General features: G+C 42.5%; 2 protein-coding genes and 1 pseudogene across 2 annotated transcripts; 2 read left to right on the top strand and 1 right to left on the bottom strand.

Moving 5' to 3' along the window:
* Positions 1–2,280: 2,280 nt before the first annotated feature.
* On the bottom strand, positions 2,281–3,983 carry LOC135700693 (p21-activated protein kinase-interacting protein 1-like). The gene is made up of 2 exons (XM_065221271.1): positions 3,786–3,983; positions 2,281–3,725 (listed from the first exon to the last, which is right to left on the bottom strand). The coding sequence occupies exons 1-2, from the start codon at positions 3,858–3,860 to the stop codon at positions 2,427–2,429; spliced, it is 1,374 nt and encodes a 457-aa protein (XP_065077343.1). The 5' UTR covers positions 3,861–3,983; the 3' UTR covers positions 2,281–2,426.
* A 201-nt stretch (positions 3,984–4,184) lies between these two features.
* On the top strand, positions 4,185–6,692 carry CCT2 (chaperonin containing TCP1 subunit 2). Its single transcript, XM_065221371.1, has 3 exons — positions 4,185–4,292; positions 4,747–5,544; positions 5,604–6,692. The coding sequence occupies exons 1-3, from the start codon at positions 4,290–4,292 to the stop codon at positions 6,405–6,407; spliced, it is 1,605 nt and encodes a 534-aa protein (XP_065077443.1). The 5' UTR covers positions 4,185–4,289; the 3' UTR covers positions 6,408–6,692.
* A 2,371-nt stretch (positions 6,693–9,063) lies between these two features.
* Positions 9,064–20,498, top strand: LOC135700670 (uncharacterized; annotated as a pseudogene).
* Positions 20,499–21,066: the final 568 nt, after the last annotated feature.

The following is a 21,066-nucleotide window of genomic DNA, read 5'->3' as shown; positions in this document are numbered from 1 at the left end:
GAGGTCCTTCCGTCTTTCTCAAGCAACACATCGATAGCCTGGTGGCTCCTCTCTGCCTTCTGTTCAAAATGTCCCTCTCCAGTGGGGTGTTTCCTTCCTGCTGGAAATCAGCTGAGATGTTTCCAGTGCATAAGAAGGGATGCAAAAGAAACATCGACAACTATCGCGGCATCACCTCGTTGTGTGCCATATCTAAAGTGTTCAAGTTGGTCGTTATGGAACCATTAGTCTCTCACTTCAAGCAGCACTTGAGCGAAGACCAGCATGTTTTCATGGCAGGGCGGTCGACTACTTCCAACCTTCTGTGTCTCACCTCGTACATTACGGAGAGTATGACAGACCATATGCACACAGATGTCATTTACACTGACCTATCAGCCTCCTTCGACAAGTTGAACCATCCTATAGCGATTGCCAAACTGGATAGGCTCGGTATAAACGGCAGTCTCGTACGATGGTTCGCATCCTATCTATCTGATCGTCAGTTGGAAGTTGCAATCGACGACTGCCAATCTCCTTCGTTCCCTGCCACTTCGGGTATTCCGCAAGGTAGCCACCTCGGCCCGTTGATATTTCTTGTGCATTTCAACGACGTCAATTTCGTCCTCGACTTTCGTTCACAAACGACATGAAAATCTATCTCCGAATCCGAGCCATCGCTGACTGCCACCTTCTACAACTCCAACTCAACGCTTTTGCTAATTGGTGCCAACTGAACCGCATGGTTGTAAATCCAACAAAATGTTCACGTTCTCACGGAAGAAACATCCAATTTCATTCAGTTATATCCTAGAAGGCGTTGACGTACATCGTATGAATCACATTAAGGATCTGGGAGTCATCTTAGATTGTCAACTCACATACAGCCAGCATATCTCGTACGTGATCGACAAGGCATCCAGAACGCTCGGCTTCATTTTCAGGATAGCTAAAAGTTTCACGGACATCTACTGTTTGAAGTCGCTTTACTGCTCCCTCGTCCGGTCGGTGTTAGAATACTGCTGCCCTGTATGGAATTCCAATTACCAAAACAGTGTTCAAAGAGTAGAGTCTATTCAACGACGATTCATCTGGTTTGCCCTTGGACGATTGCCTTGGAGGGATCCTCATCGCCTACCAAGCTACGAAAGTCGGTGCCAGTTAATTCACCTGGATTCTTTGTGGAGTCGAAGAGATACGACAAGGGCCCTGTTTGTGGCAGATATTCTACAGGGCAGAATCGATTGTCCTTCTATTCTACAACAAATCGACGTTAACTTTCAACCACGAGCACTCCGTAACAACGCAATGCTGATGATACCTTTTTGTCGTACAAACTATAGTTCGTATGGTGCTATCAATGGGCTACAAAGGGTTTTTAATCGTGTTGGTTCCTTATTTGATTTTCACTTGGCACGCGAGGCGCTGCGTCAGAGATTCCGTGATATATTTTTTAAAATTAGGAATTAAGTAGGACTTCACGACCTTTGCAGCTTGTTACTTCTTGACTATATTGTATTTCCCAGTATTGCTTTAGGACTAATCTCAGTCTGTTGATGTGGAACCAAATAAACAAATAAACAATTGTTTCTTGAAAACATTGTACCTCAATAAATAGGACCTAGGATTGAACCCAGACCTGCTGGGGTGAGATGTAATCACGCTTACCACTACACCACCGCTTACCGCCGGGATGTTCTTCGGAAGGGAAGTAAAGCCGTTGATCCCCGGTTCATGAGTTGATGGGTCGAAAGGTAGGGTCCAAGTGTGGGAGCTGCCTCCCTGGCGTCGGTAGCATTGGTGCTCAGCACGGAAAACAAATCAAGGAAAAAAATAGAACCTAGTAACGACATTCAGACTCTTTAGTCTCGAGCTAGCTCAAACCTAAGAGGAAGAAGAGACAACAGACTTCTTTTTGTCTGTGACATGTTCTTCTTCTCTCGCGGAAACGACCGTCTAAAAACTATTTCATTATGAGCGACGCAGTCGATTGTCAAAATTCAAGAAAATTGATTCCCTGTTGTAAAAATTCACGCGTTTCTATACGTTCGCCCTGACAGTAGACTCTTTTCAGCTTCTGTATACGATCAGCAAACAGCAGAATAAATTACAAAGATATTAAACAAGGACAAGTTGGCAGGTCAATAACTTATAAGATCAGTCTAGCTAAAAATTTAGAAGTTGAGGAAACTTCTAGAATCAATCAAAATCAGATTCACTTTTCAAATTTTTTTTATTGAACGAAGTAACGCTACTTTCATTTTACAGAATGAAAAAAAAAATAAACTTAACCGTGTTAATTCATTTCGTTTTAAATCCGAAAATACATTTTAGCATTTCTAGAATAGATATACTGCCGCTATTCGTTTAACAGTCCCATGTGAACAGGAAATCCATAAGACTTGGGACTGTTATGCGAATAGCGGCAGTATGGGCCACATTGTCTCCTAAATTGAAATTCGTCGACCCTGCTTGCCCACCTTTTTGCGCCGTTCACCTCCGTCGATCGATTTGTTGAGCCCTTGCTTCCGTGGCTTGTTCTTCGGTTTCTTCTCGTCCTCACCGGCTTCGACGTCTTCTTCTTCCCAAACTCCGCTCATATTGGCCTTCACTTTCTTGGTCTTCTGCAGCTGTTGACTAACCTTCGGGGACAGCGATATGTTCTCAATCGAATGAACGTTCTTGATCTTCTTCAGTGCTGCAGTAGCGGTGCTTCCCTCGGGAACTAACTGTAGCTTTCGCTTGTTTTTCTTCGACGTGTTCGGTACCATCTGGCTTGCCTCCTGCACGGGATCTTCGAGCTCAACCGTGACCCTTCCAACGGCGTGAATGTTCTTCAACGTCTGTCGCAGTTCGTTCTTGTTGTCCTCCGGCTGTTGCAGGTACTTGTGTAGTCCCAGTTTGTCCGCATCCGTCAAGACCATACAAGTAGGTCTACAGCCAATGTTCGTTGTGCACATCTCGTTAAAATCATTGCCATCAATCTTCCACAGACTGATATCTCCCGAACTGGATGCCGTCGCCAGGTGATTTCCAAGGAATGCCAACGCTTTCAGTCGAGACTCGTAAATCCGAATCTTTTCAGGTTCATCTTCCTCCTCCACGTCGAACATCAGTAAATGACCATCGTCCAGGCCGACGGTAAGTTCCGTTTCGGAAATCCAACAAAGTGAAACAGGTTTGCACGAACACTGAACCGTCCGGGAAGATTTGGTTGTATCCACTGAAATTACATCCACCACTCGTTGACCCATTAGAGCAAAGTACTGGCCGTCCGGGCTCCATTCGACAAGCGCCAGTTGACCGTTGTACTTGGGATCGTTGCGAAGTCCTCGTGTGTAAAGAGTTCTACCGCTCACCAGGTCCCAAGTCTTTAGGTTCATGTCTGAGCCCAGCGTAAGTGCTATGCTACTTTGTGGGTGAATGGCAAAGCTCAGTACCGAGCCACGGTGGGCATTCGACCAGGTCTTATCGATCGCCAGGCGCTTGGTGTTGATCGCCGATACCTTTCCGTCGTTACTACCGCTGAACAGGTAATCTCCCTTCGGGGAGAATGTCAGACAGTTGACGGTGCCGTTGTGGTGGAGCATTTCGTCCTTAAGCAGACCGCTTTCCAGGTCGAAAATGCAAATCCGATCGTCCGACCCGCCGGATGCTAGGTATTTACCGTGGGTGGCCAGTACCCGTACCGATGCCGTGTGGTTGTGAGTGGAGAAGATTTCCTTCAGGTAGAATCGTGAAGAATCCTGCGGAGGGATGTTCGGTTGGATTAGAGTTTCGAGCGTGGGGTTTTTTAACTAGCTTACCGTTTTCAGTGGCTCAACCTTGTAGCCTACGGTGTACTCCTCGTAGGTACCGACAATTATCTCCAGCCCAGCCATTATGTTGTGGGTTTTCACTGTAGGATAACAACGTTATTGCAATATTTTTACTCACAGAAATTAAATTTAAAAAACACCGAGTACAGCATGCTCGCGGTAGACCGAGTAGCACACGTTATTTTTGTTTTGACGTTTATTCCCAAAAACAGCCAGAGAGCTCGAAAGCCGCGGAGTGCACGTTTGTTTTGATAGGGCTCACGAAACCGGGTTAAATGGATAATAAAGTGTAACAGTGGCTGACATTAATCAACATTCCTGACCCCCGCATCAGTTTTAACGAAACTTCAAACCATAGTCTGTTTCGTACCCAGAAGCATCCACATATGTCAAACTCAGTTTTTCTGCTCCGCAAAGCGTAAAAGATCCATTCCCGTTTTCAGTGCTAGTGTGAATTTGGTGCGAAAGTTTTTTCAAAAGTAATCCACAAAAATGGTAGGTATTCTATTGGAAAAATGTTGATCTTTCTAGTTTAGAATCATACTTTTGGAAAAAAGTTAAGTTTTGACTCAAATATCCGTTTTTCTCGATGAAATTCGTCTTTAACTTTACCGGGTGTCATCCGGCATAAGGCAACCACACGTGAGAATTTGCATCGTCTAGTACCTAGTAGTAGTGAGCAGACGGTCTCACCCACGGTTTTCTCCCATAATGCCCGACCGTTCTGGATGTTTCCTTGAAGAACGCATTTTTTTTAGCATATTTTGAGAATTTTTTCAATGAATCACACAAAACTGATGAAGTTCATTCGATTTGGCGAATTACTTCCGTAAACTGCCTTGATTCCGAGTCAGAAAACAGAAAGTAACTGTTCTTTGTTTACTAGAGTTGAGGTTAGGGTTGCAATCCAATCGATGCGATGACTAATCTGCCCACTGCCCATTTTTAGGTCTCACTGAACCCGGTCCGTATTCTGAAGAATGAAGCCGAGGAGGAGAAGGGCGAAATCGCTCGGCTGTCGTCGTTCGTGGGTGCAATCGCCATTGGCGATCTGGTTAAGAGCACACTCGGTCCCAAGGGAATGGACAAAATCTTGGTCGCCCACGGGCGCAGTGCCGGACAGGTTGAGGTCACCAACGATGGGGCCACCATTCTGAAAGCGGTCGGTGTGGACAATCCCGCTGCAAAGATTCTGGTCGACATGAGCCGCGTCCAGGACGATGAAGTTGGCGATGGAACCACATCGGTTACAGTGCTAGCCTCGGAATTGCTGCGGGAAGCAGAAAAACTGATCGAACAAAAATTGCACCCCCAGACCATCATTGCCGGTTGGCGTGCGGCTACACAAGCTGCCAGATCTGCTCTGATTGCTGCGGCACAGGACAATTCTCAGAACGCGGAAAAGTTCCGGGAGGATTTGATGAACATTGCTCGTACTACGTTGAGCTCGAAGATTCTGTCACAGCACAAGGAGTACTTTGCCAAGCTGGCCGTTGATGCCGTGATGCGTCTGAAGGGATCCGGTGAGATGACAGCCATTCAGCTGATCAAGAAAACCGGTGGAACCTTGGAAGAGTCCTTCCTGGATGAAGGTTTTCTGCTGGATAAGAAGCCGGGTGTGCATCAACCGAAGCGCGTTGAAAATGCCAAGATCCTGATCGCCAACACTCCCATGGATACGGACAAAATCAAGGTGTTCGGTTCCAGCATCAAAGTCGATTCCATGGCCAAGATTGCCGATTTGGAGGTAAGTTCGACACGGTTATAAGCTAAGAAAATCCATTAAATTCGCATTCCGCCTTACAGGTCGCCGAAAAGGAGAAGATGAAGGACAAGGTCAACAAGATCCTCGGCCATGAGTGCAATGTGTTCATCAACCGTCAGCTGATCTACAACTACCCGGAACAGTTGTTCGCCGACGCCGGTGTAATGGCCATCGAGCATGCCGATTTCGATGGAATCGAACGGCTGGCTCTGGTCACCGGAGGTGAAATCGTGTCCACTTTCGACAATCCGGATTTGGTCAAACTGGGTCGTTGCGATCTGATCGAGCAGATTATGATTGGCGAGGATACATTGCTGCGCTTCAGCGGAGTCCCGTTGGGAGAGGCTTGCACCATTGTGATCCGTGGAGCCACTCAACAGATCATCGACGAGGCGGAACGTTCGCTGCATGATGCTCTGTGCGTGTTGACCGCTACAGTGAAGGAGACTCGTGTTGTCTACGGAGGTGGTTGCTCGGAAACGTTGATGGCTGTGGCAGTTTACAAGCTGGCTGCCGAAACTGCCGGAAAGGAAGCAATGGCTATGGAGGCGTTTGGCCGTGCCTTGCTTCAGTTGCCGATTACGATCGCCGACAATGCCGGTTACGATTCGGCACAGTTAGTGTCGGAACTCCGTGCCGGACATTCACAGGGCAAAAACACTCTTGGGCTGAACATGTACGAGGGCAAGGTCGGCTGCATGAAGGAACTAGGAATCACTGAATCCTTTGCAGTGAAGCGACAAGTGCTGTTGTCCGCTTCGGAAGCCGCAGAGATGATTCTACGCGTGGACAATATTATCAAGTGCGCACCCAGAAGGCGTGTCCCAGACCGCGGATACTGCTAAACTACTCCTCACTTAGTTTCGTGTATTATCGCGCATTTTGTATCACTTACATTACAGTACTTTCCGCTGTTCCTGTATGTTTAATCATATTATATTCACTATCCATCCCAGCTTTATTTTTTGTTTCGTTAGAAAGCAGTCAAGAATAAAACGAATCGCGTTTTCTGCGCCTTAACTTATGCAAACGCCCACTCAATCATCCAATCTACACAACCAACATTGCTTACGGTTTTTGCTTTGCACTTGCAATCGGAGCGCTAGTCGTTTCTGGATTCTGAAGAAAACTAATACTTTACGACATAAATAAAGATCACTCAACCAATAAAGAAAAATGGTGCTATTAGTCAATCCGAAATGACATTCCACGCACTGCAAAACCCGCAGTGGTAGGGGTAAACGGGGCAAGATGAGCACCCTAGCCGCTTGCTGAACTTGGAGAACTAGTCCAAATGATCATCCTCAACAACTGACGAATGGTCTATGGTCTGTCGGAGATGCAGTTCGGATTCCGAAAAGGAAGAACCACCGTGGACGCAATCTGGACAGTGACAGTGCACGTGGGGAAACCGCACAGTGATCGGAGAAGTCGAAATCATGGCATTAATTAATAACTAGTCAGGGTTGCGTAATGGTAGTATAGCCGTCCTTATTTTGCGAATCACGTGACTCTCTGTCACCGGTGAGGTGACTCTCCGCGCAAATCAAATGGAGAGTCACCTCACACGAGGTGACAATTGTCACCATACCAGTGACAGAGATTCACGTGACTCGCAGAATAGGGTGAGTGTCTTCCGAATAGTTGATCCTTAATACCTAGGCCTTCATGTGGTAACATCAAAGTAGTTCGAAACTCTGTCGCTAGGGTGGTGCTTTTTCTATATTTTTAATAAAGCATGATAGCAGGATGGTGTCTTCGGCAAGTTTTTAGACAACATCATTCTGAGCAACTCTACTTAAGGTGCTAGCTTTGTAAGTCCTTTACTGCCCATAGTCGCAAGTCAGTCCCATCAGTAAAAAACTGGAAATGAGAAAACGGCGTTCAAAGATTTCACAAGTTTTCTGAATTTATGCACCTATGTTTACTAAAAATTATTTTAAAAATATCGTGAAATTTTTTATTTAATGACAAAAATCTGAGTAGGACTGACTTGCGATTACATTTAAAGACGATTGCAACTGTCAAATCGACCAATCAGAAACTGGCTCGGATTTGACAGCAAATTGGCTCGAAATCGCTACCCAATTGTCAAGTCCCGTCCCAGACTGGAAAGCATAGGCGTTGCCAGAGGCGGGGAAGGGGGGGGGGGGCGGCAATTTTCGCGATTCGGCAGATTCTGCAGAAATGCCGCGAACACAACGTGCCCACTCATCATTTGTTCATCGATTTCAAATCCGCATACGACACAATCGTTCGAGATCAGCTATGGCAGATTATGCACGAGTATGGATTTCCGGATAAACTGACGCGATTGGTGAAGGTGACGATGGATCGAGTGATGTGCGTTGTTCGAGCATCGAGGACACTCTCGAGTCCCTTTGAATCTCGAAGGAGGCTACGACAAAGTGATGGACTTTCGTGTCTGCTATTCAACATCGTGTTAGAAGGTGTGATCAGAAGAGCTAGGATAGTTACGAGTGGCACGATCTTCAGGAAGTCCATCCAGCTTCTTGGCTTCGCCGATGACATCGACATCATGGCACGGAACTGTGAGACGATGGCGGAAACGTACATCAGACTGAAGGCTGAAGCTAGGCGGATTGGACTTGCCATCAACGCATCAAAGACAAAATACATGAAAGAAAGAGGTTCTAGGGAAGACAATGTTAGCATCCCACCCCGCGTTCAGATTGACGGTGACGAAATCGAGGTGGTCGATGAGTTCGTGTATTTGGGCTCACTGGTGACCGCCGGAAATGATACCAGCAGAGAAATTCAAAGACGCATTATGGCAGGAAATCGTGCCTACTTTGGACTCCGGAGGACGCTCCGGTTGAATAAAATTCGCCGCCGCCCGAAGTTGACTGTCTACAAGACGCTCTACGGCCACGAGACCTGGACTATGCTCGTGGAGGACCAACGCACCCTTGGTGTTTTCGAACGGAAGGTGTTGCGTACCATCTACGGTGGATTGCAGATGGATGACGGAACGGGGAGGAGGCGAATGAACCACGAATTGCACCAGCTGCTGAGAGAACCATCCATCGTCTACATTGCAAAAATTGGCTACGGTGGGTTGGGCACGTCGTAAGAATGCCGCACGACGACCCAGTAAAAATGGTTCTAGAAAGCGACCCAACAGGAACAAGAAGAAGAGGCGCGCAGCAGGCAAGGTGGATCGACCAAGTAGAAGGCAACTTGCGGACCCTTCGCAGACTACGAGACTGGCGAAGTGTGGCCATGGATCGAGTAGAGTGGAGACGACTTCTTCGGACAGCAGAGGACAACAAGGCCTAAGCCTGATTGGTAAGTAAGTAGCTCGAAACCTGGCTACGCCCTTGCTGGTAGGCGTACGTTGTTCCATTTTCTTCTGTTCATGGATTCACGCACTGGATTCACCCGAATCTTCCTTTTGATAGCAGCGATAACCCTCGGGTCAAAATCCGAACCTCCGATAGTGTCAAAAAGCACTTTGAAGGATACATTGTTTGTATGAATATGGCCACCATTACCGAACATGGAAAGCTGGATAGTATCTATAGTAGTGACTGGTAGAATGCAGATGAAGAATTTTCTAACACTCACATACACTAGAGTCGGTGTATAATGAGTCACGCCAAGAGAAAAACAGTTGAACTCGCATCACGGTTTTCGAAAGATTCCCTTTCTTTTCACTTGGCAACAGAGGACTGCTACATCACCTTCAAATGACTTCTAGCGAGCAAAAAAAATAGCGGCTGTTGTAAATCATTCTATCAGTGATTTTGTCCAATCATCTTAACAAAAAATAGTAGAAATTCTCATTACTGATCGTTACCAAACGTATCCCATGACAATTTAATGCTCACTGCGTGTTTATGATCATTTCTTCGATTATATTTTATATTTTATTGCGATACCTTTCGTGGACTTTTCATAGCATCGTAATGTTTGTTTACTTTGCACGATAGGTAGCCAGTTTGACAGTCCAATAGGTAGACTTGGCTTCACTCTTGGCGTGACTCATTATACACCGACTCTAACATACACTAATAAAAATTCAATGATTATTTTTATGTGTCCCACACATGAATTTTTGCAATGTGATAAACAAATGATATATATGTGTCGGACACATACTTCTTATGTGTAAACATAAAATTCATGTGTAACCACACATACTATTCATTTGACATGAAAATCATGTGGAATTTTACCGAGAATTTTACATAGAAATTCGCCGCTAAAAATGTGTCGAATTTTATGAGTGTAGTTATGGTTCTAAATTACGTTTTCAAAGTCAACAGGTATCAACAGGTAAAAAGTGAGGTTACTAGACGCCACTGGTATCCTTCCTAGCTTCAGTATACCGTATGCGTGATAATGTTTGCACCATCAAAATTAAAAAAATTCTCAATAATTTCGTTTTCGAGTTTTTTATTTATTCAAATGGGGGATGTTTCTCAGAGTCTTAAACTATGTTAATCATCGATCGAGTTTCCACTTGCTGCAATTACGGCCTCCACACGCTTCCGGAATGCACGGCAGGTTCTAATAATGTAGTAATAATGTCCATTTCTCTCCAGGTACGGGTCAATGTTTGTCTGAGGCTTGCTGTACTCGAGTGGCGTTTCGAACAAGCCTTGGCCTTCATGACGCGCCATATTGAGTAATCCAGCGGATTAACATCGGGGCTCGATGGCGGCCACATATCCTTCGCGTAGAACGGAAGATGTTCCTGCAACCACTTCTGAGTGCGGTTCGAGGTGTGGCACGGAGCCCCATCTTGTTGAAATACAACATTTGGCTTCGGACCGTACTGTTCTTTGATCCACGAAAGAACATACTTACTTAAAATCCCGATGTAGACCTCCGTGTTGCCCTTGTCGCCTTCTGGAATGAACACCGGGTCCATTTTTTGCCATCGGAAGCCACCAATCCAAACACCATAACGCTAGTAGGATGCTTGGTCAGATACACGTGCTTGTGCTCGTCGGCCACGTCTTTTACCGGAAGAGAACTAATATACCGGTCGGTTCTGGAATTTGATACGGGATCGACGGTAAACATGCTGTCGTCGGTGAACAGGATAACCGGATTTTTCCGCTTAAGGAAGTTCAAGATTTTCTTGCATTATTCGACTTGTAGCACCCGGATGCGGTTGGTAATCATGTGAGTTTTTTTTTCCCGTGCCCTCGACTTCGCCCGCAATCTTCCTTCACGATCTTCCGTGCCGTAAAGTCACTGATCCCGTGTTCCTTTGCCATTTTCCTTATTGAACGCACTGGATTCACCCGAATCTTCCTTTTGATAGCAGCGATAACCCTCGGAACCCGAGCTGACCTCGGACGACCTGTGGCCACCTTCGCGGATAGTTGTCTTTTCTTTTCTCGGTCTAAAACCCTTTTGACGGTCCACCGGGACACTCCCACGGCGATTGAAATGTCTTTTTGCGACATTTGCGCGTGGGACAAATCACGAATACGCTGCCACTTCGTCATGGTGCAACCATAGAGGTAACTCTAAGACCAGAAGGTCCCGAAGAAACGAGCTCAACTTTTTGGCTCAGCTCTGGCACTTTCTTCGGTCCCAAGCTAATCGATTCACCCCTCGAAACATAGGAAAAACCAATAACCCCTCATTTTATCTGTCAAACTTTCATAGCAAATCAAAACAAACATTGAGTAGTACTAGAATTTCGACTAGAATGGGGTACGTTAATCGTTTGCTTGGGACCAATAGGCTAGTCAAGTAGTGAGCCAATTTTAAATCGTTAGTTTCGTATTGATTGTTGGTGCAACTGTCAAACTATTTGACTTTAAATCAGGCATAACATTTGATAACGGCACAAAAGCATTTGTAAACAAACTTTCTAAGACCCTTTACACGTGAACCAAAGTACACCCACGCAAACCAACAACAAACCAACAAAGTGGTATTGGTTGGCGGTGGGCGTACTTTGGTTCGCGTGTAAAGGGTCTTAGAAAGTTTGTTTACAAATGTTTTTGTGCCGTTATCAAATGTTATGCCTGAAATGATCTTTATTTCTTGTATTGTGTGGTTTACATGTATAACTTATCAAGTGACACAGATGCGTCTTTTCAACTTTAGTTCATTTGAAATTTCAATTATTATTAATTACAGTTCCTAGTCCTATCAGGCCTGTTTTAAAAATGACCACCTTGGTGGGATTGGTTTGTTTTAAATTTGAAAAAGGAGGCTACTTATAACTACTATTTACAACTACAACTAACTTACAACTACTATGTACACCTAACCTACTATATACAAATTGCTTATCAAAGCATGTTCTGATAAATTATATTTTTGTGTAAATTTAGTGCTAATTTCGTTAATTTTAGAATCTATTTTTGCAATGCCTGCCTCTTCGTGTAAATTTGTTATTCTAGTGTCGAAAGGACGATCAAGAACCATCCTAAGCACTCTATTCTCCGCGACCTGGATTTTGTTCCTGTGAGTCTGTGCACATGATTCCCACACCGGAGCTGCGTAGAGGATCGCAGGTGCTATGATTTGTTTGTAGACAGCCAGTTTGTTCACCCTTGAGAGGCGGGATCTGCGGCAAATCAGCGGATACAGACACCTAACCAAGACAGAACACTTGACTACTGTTTTCTCTACATGCGAACGGAAGAGGAGCTTTTCATCGAACAACATCCCGAGATAGGTTACTTCGGCAGACCGCTCAACCCTTGTGCCATCCATGATTACAGTACAAGATGGAGCCGGTTTCAGTTTGGGCGATTGCCGATGGAGGAACATGATCGCTTGTGTTTTGGAGGCATTGATTTTGATTTTCCACGTGGTGGCATAATCAGCAAAGGCGTTAAGGCATCGTTGAAGTTTTTTCGTTATTTCGCGAGGCATCCTTCCTTTGACGGCTATTGCGGTATCATCTGCGAACAGGAAAAACACGCAACCGTCTCCAAGGGGAGGAATGTCGGAAGTGTAAATGCTGTAAAGCAAGGGGCCCAGCAGACTGCCTTGCGGGACTCCTGCTGGGATGGAAAACGTGTCGGAAAGATAACCATTCAACGATACTGTCCAGATCAAATAATCAGAAAATACACTTTCTTGAAGCAGGCCGTAGCTTACAGCTCAAAACTGTAAAATTTATTTATTAAATACAATTATTTTAACGGTAATTATTCCACTTACATCAATGATCTTCTTATCGTGGCTCTTTGACCTGGCAAATTCAGTTGATCAGCTTTGCTGTCGAGTTTGCTGTAGTGAATTTTTACAATTACAATTTATTTGAAATTCACTAAATAAACAAAGTTTTCAAAAATGTTTGTGCTCCTACTAATTTAACTATCTCGAAATTCTGTATATCCTTTTAGACTTCACTTTTGCTAATATTCATCCTCCTCGATTGACACCTGTCACGGCCGCGCCATGACGTTTGTCCTTATCCTCACTTATCGACAGGCCCGTCAGTGAACCCACTGGTGTTGTGCCCAACGGTGGTGGCAACAGATATCTTAAACGACCTTTGCTGGAGGTAGTTACGGGTGATTTTAACCAGATGTAATGGAAAGTTGAAGTTACAAAGCTTGTATACAAGCCCATTGTGCCAGACATTATCAAACGCTTTCTCAACGTCTAACAAGGCCATGGCTGTGGACTTGGATACAGCTTTGTTACTTCGGATGTTATTCATCACCCGCACTAGCTGGTGATTGGTGGAACTGTCAAACTAATAGCGAATTCGTTTATTATTCAGTTCCAACCTGGATCGGGTATCAAGATTTGGTCTGCTTGTTTTCTGACAAACGTCAGTTTGATCGTTTGTTTTTAAAACCCAGCTCAGGTTGAGGTTCGCACTGACAAAAAGTTCGGTTTCGCACTGGGTTGGAACTGGTTCCAACCCCGATAATAAACGAATTCGCTATAAGTAAATCATTCTCTTTTATACACAGCCTACTACGGTATGAGCTATAGGTTACGTGCATGCAAAGAAAACCAAGGCATTGTATGCACAGGTGAAACGGGAACCTTATTTGTACACTGAAACAAATCGACATGTACCGTTTATTGGATCCATCTTATAACACAGCAATGTCAGCAGATTTATTCATTCTATGTGATGATTGATAGATTCCATTGGATTATCACTTAAAAACTATGACTGCGATATAGAATGATTTCTATCGTAATTTCACATACTTAGTACTTGATAATACTTTGCTTCGAACGTGGTTAGCGAAGGTAAGAAGTATATGAATATTGTCTGATATATTTCATGGTGAAAAACTGTTGATATGTCATGGGTGGGAACAGACATCTAGAAACTAATGGAAAATCATATAAGTTTGCACTATGAGAAAATTCAGTAAAATATACCTGTTTTCTTGATGATGATATTGCTCACTAAAATATATATCTTATAAGATAATCATGTATATTTTATTGGAGTTGCTTTTACTGATTTTTGACGTTTGTTGATATGTCGCGTGTAAATAGACATGTAGAAACTATTGGACTGTCATTTAACTTTGCAGTATAGGAAAACATGTATATCTCATTGTAATAGCTTGCTTTGATTTTTGACGTTTAAAGATTGTAAACAGATCTATCCCAATCATTAAATAGTCATATAGAAATGCCTTTTAAGAAATCCAACAGCAAGCATTTGTTTTTGCATGTTTTTTTTCTGGGATGAATATCGCTCCCAATAAAATACATCTTACATGATTGTTCTTTATAAATTATTGAAACAATTGTCAACGATGTTAACGTACACTCATTCATATGTTAATTGGTTCCAGAAAAGAATGTATTGAGATTGAAAAAAAAAAATGATTCTACTGTAATATTTACTTTGCTATGATTCTAATTGTAAGCCTTCTACACGGCTAATTCAGATTCCAGCCCTAAGTAGTACTCGAACTTCATGAGCCAGTTCTATCAAATCATATAATTTAGTCGTTGATTTATTGCACACAGGTGCATTAAGAAAGATTTGAACAAACCACACCACCGAAACGGAACATAAATTTGTCAGTGCTATTTGTCTTCACTCTAGCAAAACGAGCATAAAGTTGCACTACATTCCATGTCGGGAGAGCTGTTCTTACTTCATGCTATTTGAACGAGCTCAATCTTGAAGTCAGCCGTGGCCCAGTGGAATCGAGCACAGACACCGAAAGCATCACACCTCAACAGATCTTGATCGAATCCCAAATCAGCTACAATAAAAAAAAGCACAACTGTGAAAGCTTCCACTGCCTGATGTTTATTTTTCGAATTTATTTTTAGAAATCGATTAAATATATGTGTCAAAAGAAGAAGTAAATTTCATGTTATTTTCACATAAACTTTACTTCGATTGATTTATGACACATATATTATATTGTGGTGAAAAGTATAGCTTATGCTTATGGGTTTCAAATCCATTTCAGTTAATTATTATAATTTAATCGATTTTCATTTATCATATGACGATCATATAAAAGTTACCAAATTATCAGCATTGTAAATGTATCAGATATTCATATAGAATTTACCTAACACATTTTCAATCATATCATTTTCAATGGATTATCTTATAGCGCAAATTTATTAGACTTCCACATAACAGGAATATGTCAAATTCGTTCAGTGTACGATGCACGCTACACGCTAACTTCTGCTTACTCACCAGGTGAGTCGATCGTACTCACTTTGGTCCGATGTATCGAGTTGTCAAAAATTGAGTAAACGAGAAATGTCAAACTGAGTAAAAGCCACTCAGTCAGCAAAATCCTGGACTTGGAAAAAATGCCAGTCATTTCGGAGGTAATCTCATAGAAAATGTTACTTAAAACCGACTTAAATGCCTTAAGGTAAGTATGAATTGCTTAGGGAAACGGTGTTGAACCATTTTCTGCTCCGGTAGAATGAATCCGGAGCAGGCAATTTCCATTTCCTTGAATAAAAATCAAAACAAAAACCCTCCCCGCAACTGAAATTTGACTCAGTCTACGTGAGAACGTCGTTTACTCAAAAGTGAGTCAACATAAGGCTACTCAATTTTGAGTAACCCTACTTGCCGCTGAGATGAGTACCTTCGACTCAATTTTGAGTTGACCAGAATAAGCGTGTGGTGCAAATATTATCACGCATACGGTACACATAAGTGTCCTTCAGTGGCGTCACCCTAACCTCAATATACCTGTTTAACAACTACTATCAAAACGTAAACAAATAACAAGTTATTGCTTTAAATCGAATACAAATTAGTGAAACTAGAAGACCCTATGCATTTTGGGATTGATTTAAATGGTTCTAATATACGTTTTCAAAGTCAACAGGTATCAACAGGTGGAGTCGAGTTTCGAACGCCTTTGGATACGGTTGTGTTTTAAGTTTGTTCTCTGTTTTGTGCGTGCATTCGCTTCCACAGTTTTCGGCTGCATTTGCCGGATTAGCGCTGGCACTCTGCCTCCCGGACGGTTATACGTGTGTGAGTGGTGGTTTTCTCGCTTTCCGAGAAGTTTTAGAATCGAGAAAGAAAACATGATTCATCATGTTTGCAAAATTGCAAGCATCAGAAGATTTGGCGCTGCGTGGTTTGATTGTTTCTCCCGGACCAGAAATTTGTTGCATCGCGAGCAGTGCTGTAAATTTTCATATCATTCGATTGAAGATGAACCAATACAACCATTCAATCAATTCTGTGTAAACGAATTCTCACATGACCATAATTTGAAGAGCCCCTTTTTCATTCGAAGCTCATTGTCACTGTCAATTGAGTCACTCAGTATCATTTGATATACGACAGTGGAGTATGGAAGAAATCCAAGAAAATGGTCCCGAACAGACAAGTCGACCCGATGTCGGATCAATGTAAGGCTAATTTAAGGTCGATGTCGACCCAATGTCGTGTTAATGTCGGGTCAATTTTGGGTTTATGTCGGGTCAACATAGGTTTGGGGTTTGATAGAAGTCAGGTTGGTGTCGGGTTGGCTTAGCTTTTTCGCCGGAATGTCGACCAGAGCTCCGTTTGTGTGTAGGTTACACTCAATCGAATGATATATAGCGTTTCTCAAATGAGAATGATCCATGCCTTCGTCAAATGACTAAGCAACTGATATCACCCATTCGGAGGAGGTCCCCTTTGATAGCGAAAAGCTACTTTTCTCAGTTTCATCAAAAATGCTCAAATGATTTTGAGAATTTACAGCACTGATCGCGAGTGAAAATTTTCATTTCTGTTTATTTACGCGGTGATGAGAACGGCGCTGATCTATTGTTAGGGTTTTGCGATGTGCATTGCTTTTGTGCACGGAGTGACTTGAAAAAGAAAAGTGATATTTGGTTATTGTGTGGTTGAAGTGGAGAGAAAAATATGCGTGGAAGCATCGGGAATGCGCTCCCGGGTGAAGTGATTTGGTGAGTACGTTCCAGTTGAAGATTGTTGACAAGTGTATTTGTGGTGATGCAAATTATGGTTTAGATGACGCATGGCTTCAAACATTTTGTGTATCCAAATAAAACATATTACATACTAAATACGCACAGGACATCGTCTGCTGACCATTGCCGCGGGTATATCGTGGGAGTCCCAGGTACCCGGTTCAAGCTTTAGTTGGCGGCGGTGGCTCTTCTTGACCTTCTACCCCCTGAGTAGTTAGTGTGAATAAGGGAGTCTATGTGATGTTTTGCTGTACCTGTTGTGGACATCTAGTGCATCCTGTTCCCTTAATTTGTTGAGGACACCCTGTCTTGCCTCAAAAGTTACCCTTTTTGAAGTACACACTAGTCTTCACAACATAAAGGGCACCATTACGGAGCATGAGATTTGATCAAATTATTCGCAGTTCTACCAACAATCAATACGAAGCTAACGATTTAAAATTGGCTCACTACTTGACTAGCCTATTGGTCCCAAGCAAATCGACTAACGTACCCCATTCTAGTATAAATTCCAGTACTACACTATGTTTGTTTTGATTCGCTATGAAAGTTTGACAGATAAAATGAGGGGTTATTGGTTTTTCCTATGTTTCGAGGGGTGAATCGATTAGCTTGGGACCGAAGAGAGTACCAGAGCTGAGCCAAAAAGGTGAGCACGTTATTTCGGGACCTTTTAGTCTTATTATTTTTCAGTTACGTCCCAACTAGTACTCCTGTGCGTATTTTCAACTTAGAGTCCTTATATAACAAACCATAATTTATCTTTCATATTGTTTCAGACAACCTTGTCAATAACATCTCACTATGGGACCTCAGTGCTGACGATCTCACCCTCATGGACATCACAGAAGTGGGTCCCCGTAGGATTATACTCAATTTTATTGAGCGGAACCGCGAGGCTTCTGAAAATGAAATTGAAAACATACATGAGAATACACAAGATGTGTCTGAGCCACGAAGAGAAACAGTACGGTCCATTCTTGCCAAAGAAACCAAGTTCCAGAAGACCTTGACCAAGCTATTGGATGTCGGATTGGTTCCAGATGCAAAGAAGCTACTACAAATGAATCGGATTTTGACTGACCACTTCTTTGGTGAAATGATGTTTCGCGAAAAAAGGTATGAAATTGAACAAAAACTGCCAGGTTTATGCAGTTCGAGTGACGTGAAGTGACTCTTTGTCATTAGTGAGATGGCAATTGTCACTTCGAGTGAGGTGACTTTCTCTGCAAATTAAATAGAGTCACCTCACTCGAAGTTACAAATTGTCACCTCACTAGTGACAGCGAGTAGATTCACGTCATTGACCGCGTAGAATAATCTAGTATATGTATTGTGCATTTACCACCAAAGTAGACTAGACTGACTTTTAAAAGTGCGACCGTCGCAAACTGCGATTTTGCATCAAAACGCTCGGTACCTTCGGCGCATTTATTTCTTGCTTCATGAGGAATAAGTGTGCCAAAGACGCAAAATCGCTGTTTTATGACCGTTTCCGCTCTTTTTAAAGTCATTCAAATAGCCCAGTTTGATGGGAAAGGTGCAATATTATCGCTACACTTTCAACTATCGCCAATAGTGCGCTGTAGTTAATACTGCTACATTACTGACAATACTATGTTCAACATACAGGGGATGCGAGAAATATATGAAAGTAGCTAAATTTCACCCAAAATCGTGGTGTCATAACTTTGATGTGTCCTATCGTTTCAATTTCATTTTTATTTTATTTTATGATTTCAGATATCCCACGTGGCAAGACAAGCAAAAACTTACTGTACAAATCGTAGAAGAATTCCCCCATCTAAAGCAGACCCGTGTATCAGAAAGTGCACCCGGGGAGGTAGGACCATTTTGAAGAACCACTTTTTCAAACCATGCAATTTATAAACATAAAATCTGATTTTACTACCTGATAATATAGTAGATTTTTCAGTAACTTGTAACTACGCTCATTAGGCGACGCTTTGATAATCCAACATAACGGTCTGTCATGTATCTATCTATGTAGTTATCAAAATCAGCTCTTTTGCAGATTGCTCTGAATATATATTCATCTAATAAATTTGGTTTAGTTAGTTACTAGATTTTGCACCAATATGTTATCACGTCTACTGACATCTTTAATGATAATATTGTATTTTATTTTGTCTCATTACAGTCGTACTTTTTCTGGGTTCATGGCGGAATGAACACTGGTTGCCACACTGGATTAATCGAAACTAGGGTAGCAAATATGCGTAAAGACATATCTCCTGAAGATCGCAAGTTTCGGCGCGTAAAAAATAAGAAAATTTTTGTCAGTGAAGAACAAATTAGTATTGCTGCGCATATTTCTGCTCTGAGCCCTACACCAGCAAACATTAAACAGATTGCTGATGGCATGTTGCAAGCGCACGAGCTTCATGAATCGATGTTGCAGAAAAATACACCAACCCGATACCAAGACATCATTGACACCTTCCCACATTTCCTCTCTTATTACGGTGAAATGGTTAGTAAATTAATTTTAATATGACCAACATATGAGCTTCCCCTAAATTGGCCTATATAGGGGCAGGAGGGGCATAGTGAGCATTTCGCACTTTGGCTCTGAATCTCCAGCTGCATGAAACAAATCAACTGGTAGTAGGTTCAATATCATTATGATATTGATCCTACCACCAACCAATTTGTTCCGAACGGCCGGAAGACCAAGCTGGTGCATGGGATGCTCACTATGCCCCTCTTACCCCTACGTATACATAATCCAGCTACAATAACCGCAACCCTCCCCTTCCTGTTAGTTTGTGGTGTTAATTTGCATGGGTACAAACACTACGCGTTGTGGAATGTTGGTGTCGACATATTATCATTTATATTTAACCCTTGTTTGTTTTAGATCATTCAGGCATTCGATCGGCTTCAGAAACAACCGAGTAATGGACCTTTGTTGTACACGCTGCTTCGTGTAGGATTGTTGTGCGACAAATCCAGTTGGTCCGAAGTGGAGGATGGTAAGAACACTGAATGTTCTGCACTACGGTCATGTTCTCATGTGTTGTTTTTATTTATTTCTTGTAGATGTACTCAGAGGAGCATTGCGTCTAACGAAGGTACTTTCGAACAAAGGCATCAAAAGATCCAGCAGCTCGCAAAATGCTTGCATCACGGCACTGGCCGCTGAACCCTTGATAAGGTGGATCAGCTTTAATCATCTGGAACCCGGATTCGATGAACTACTGGCAGTAAGACAGACACAGTCCGTAGCGGAGCCCCACATTATCTGCGTTGCCGAATGATTCAAACAGGGAAATTATTACGTCTTGTTCAAAGGATCCGTTATTGCATGTGGAAGCTCAAGTGTACGGGCTGTAGAAGTTTTATTCAAATCATTTGTTGTTTTTGGTACTGAAGTACCCGTGTTGTTGCGAAAACTGGATGCTATGATCTCAGTTAATGTTTGGGGATCTAAAACCGTAAGCAAGTTCAAAACCGTTACAGATTTGTCTTATCGCTTCAAGGAGTACCTGAAAAATCCATTGCATAATTAATTTCATGTGTTTAAACTCTTCCTCTAATAAAATGATTACATTGCATTGTATTCATTATTCTCAAAAACAATAAAATTGCATTGCTAAGTATTTTATGAAAGCGTTTATTTATTTTGAGCATATCAAAGAAATCAAAACAAAAATAAATAAATAAGGGAAATATGTTTCGTTTTTGGATGACATGAACAAATTCTCGTACCTGTCGTAATTAAATAAGACACGAAATCCCATTCTTTGCTATTAATTTGGCTTAACTCCCTATTATTAATTTATATTACCTGAGCTTTTAACCCTATTAGAGATTTTTACCCAAAAGTCAGTAAATTTTACTCTCATTTGAGTTATTTTTAGACCGGTCAAAGCTACCTATTAAGTAGTATCTGCATTTTACCTAAAATTAGGTATATCGATTATACTCAAAATTAGCTTATTGGGCTGAACTCCGCAGTTGAGTCAAAACAACTCAAATTTGGGTAGTTTTTCATTTCCGTGTGGTGACTGGTAGATCGCGTGGTCGATGTCGACTCAGATGGGATTTCTTTCCGATTGATTGATAACTCCACCTAGC

Source organism: Ochlerotatus camptorhynchus, unplaced genomic scaffold, assembly GCF_037179485.1.
Source record: "Ochlerotatus camptorhynchus isolate MF236.1 unplaced genomic scaffold, CSIRO-AGI_Acam_v1.1 ptg000141l, whole genome shotgun sequence".
Lineage (NCBI taxonomy): Eukaryota > Metazoa > Arthropoda > Insecta > Diptera > Culicidae > Ochlerotatus > Ochlerotatus camptorhynchus.
The sequence above is the reverse complement of the archived record's forward strand: the minus strand, read 5'-3'. Positions and strand labels throughout refer to the sequence as shown.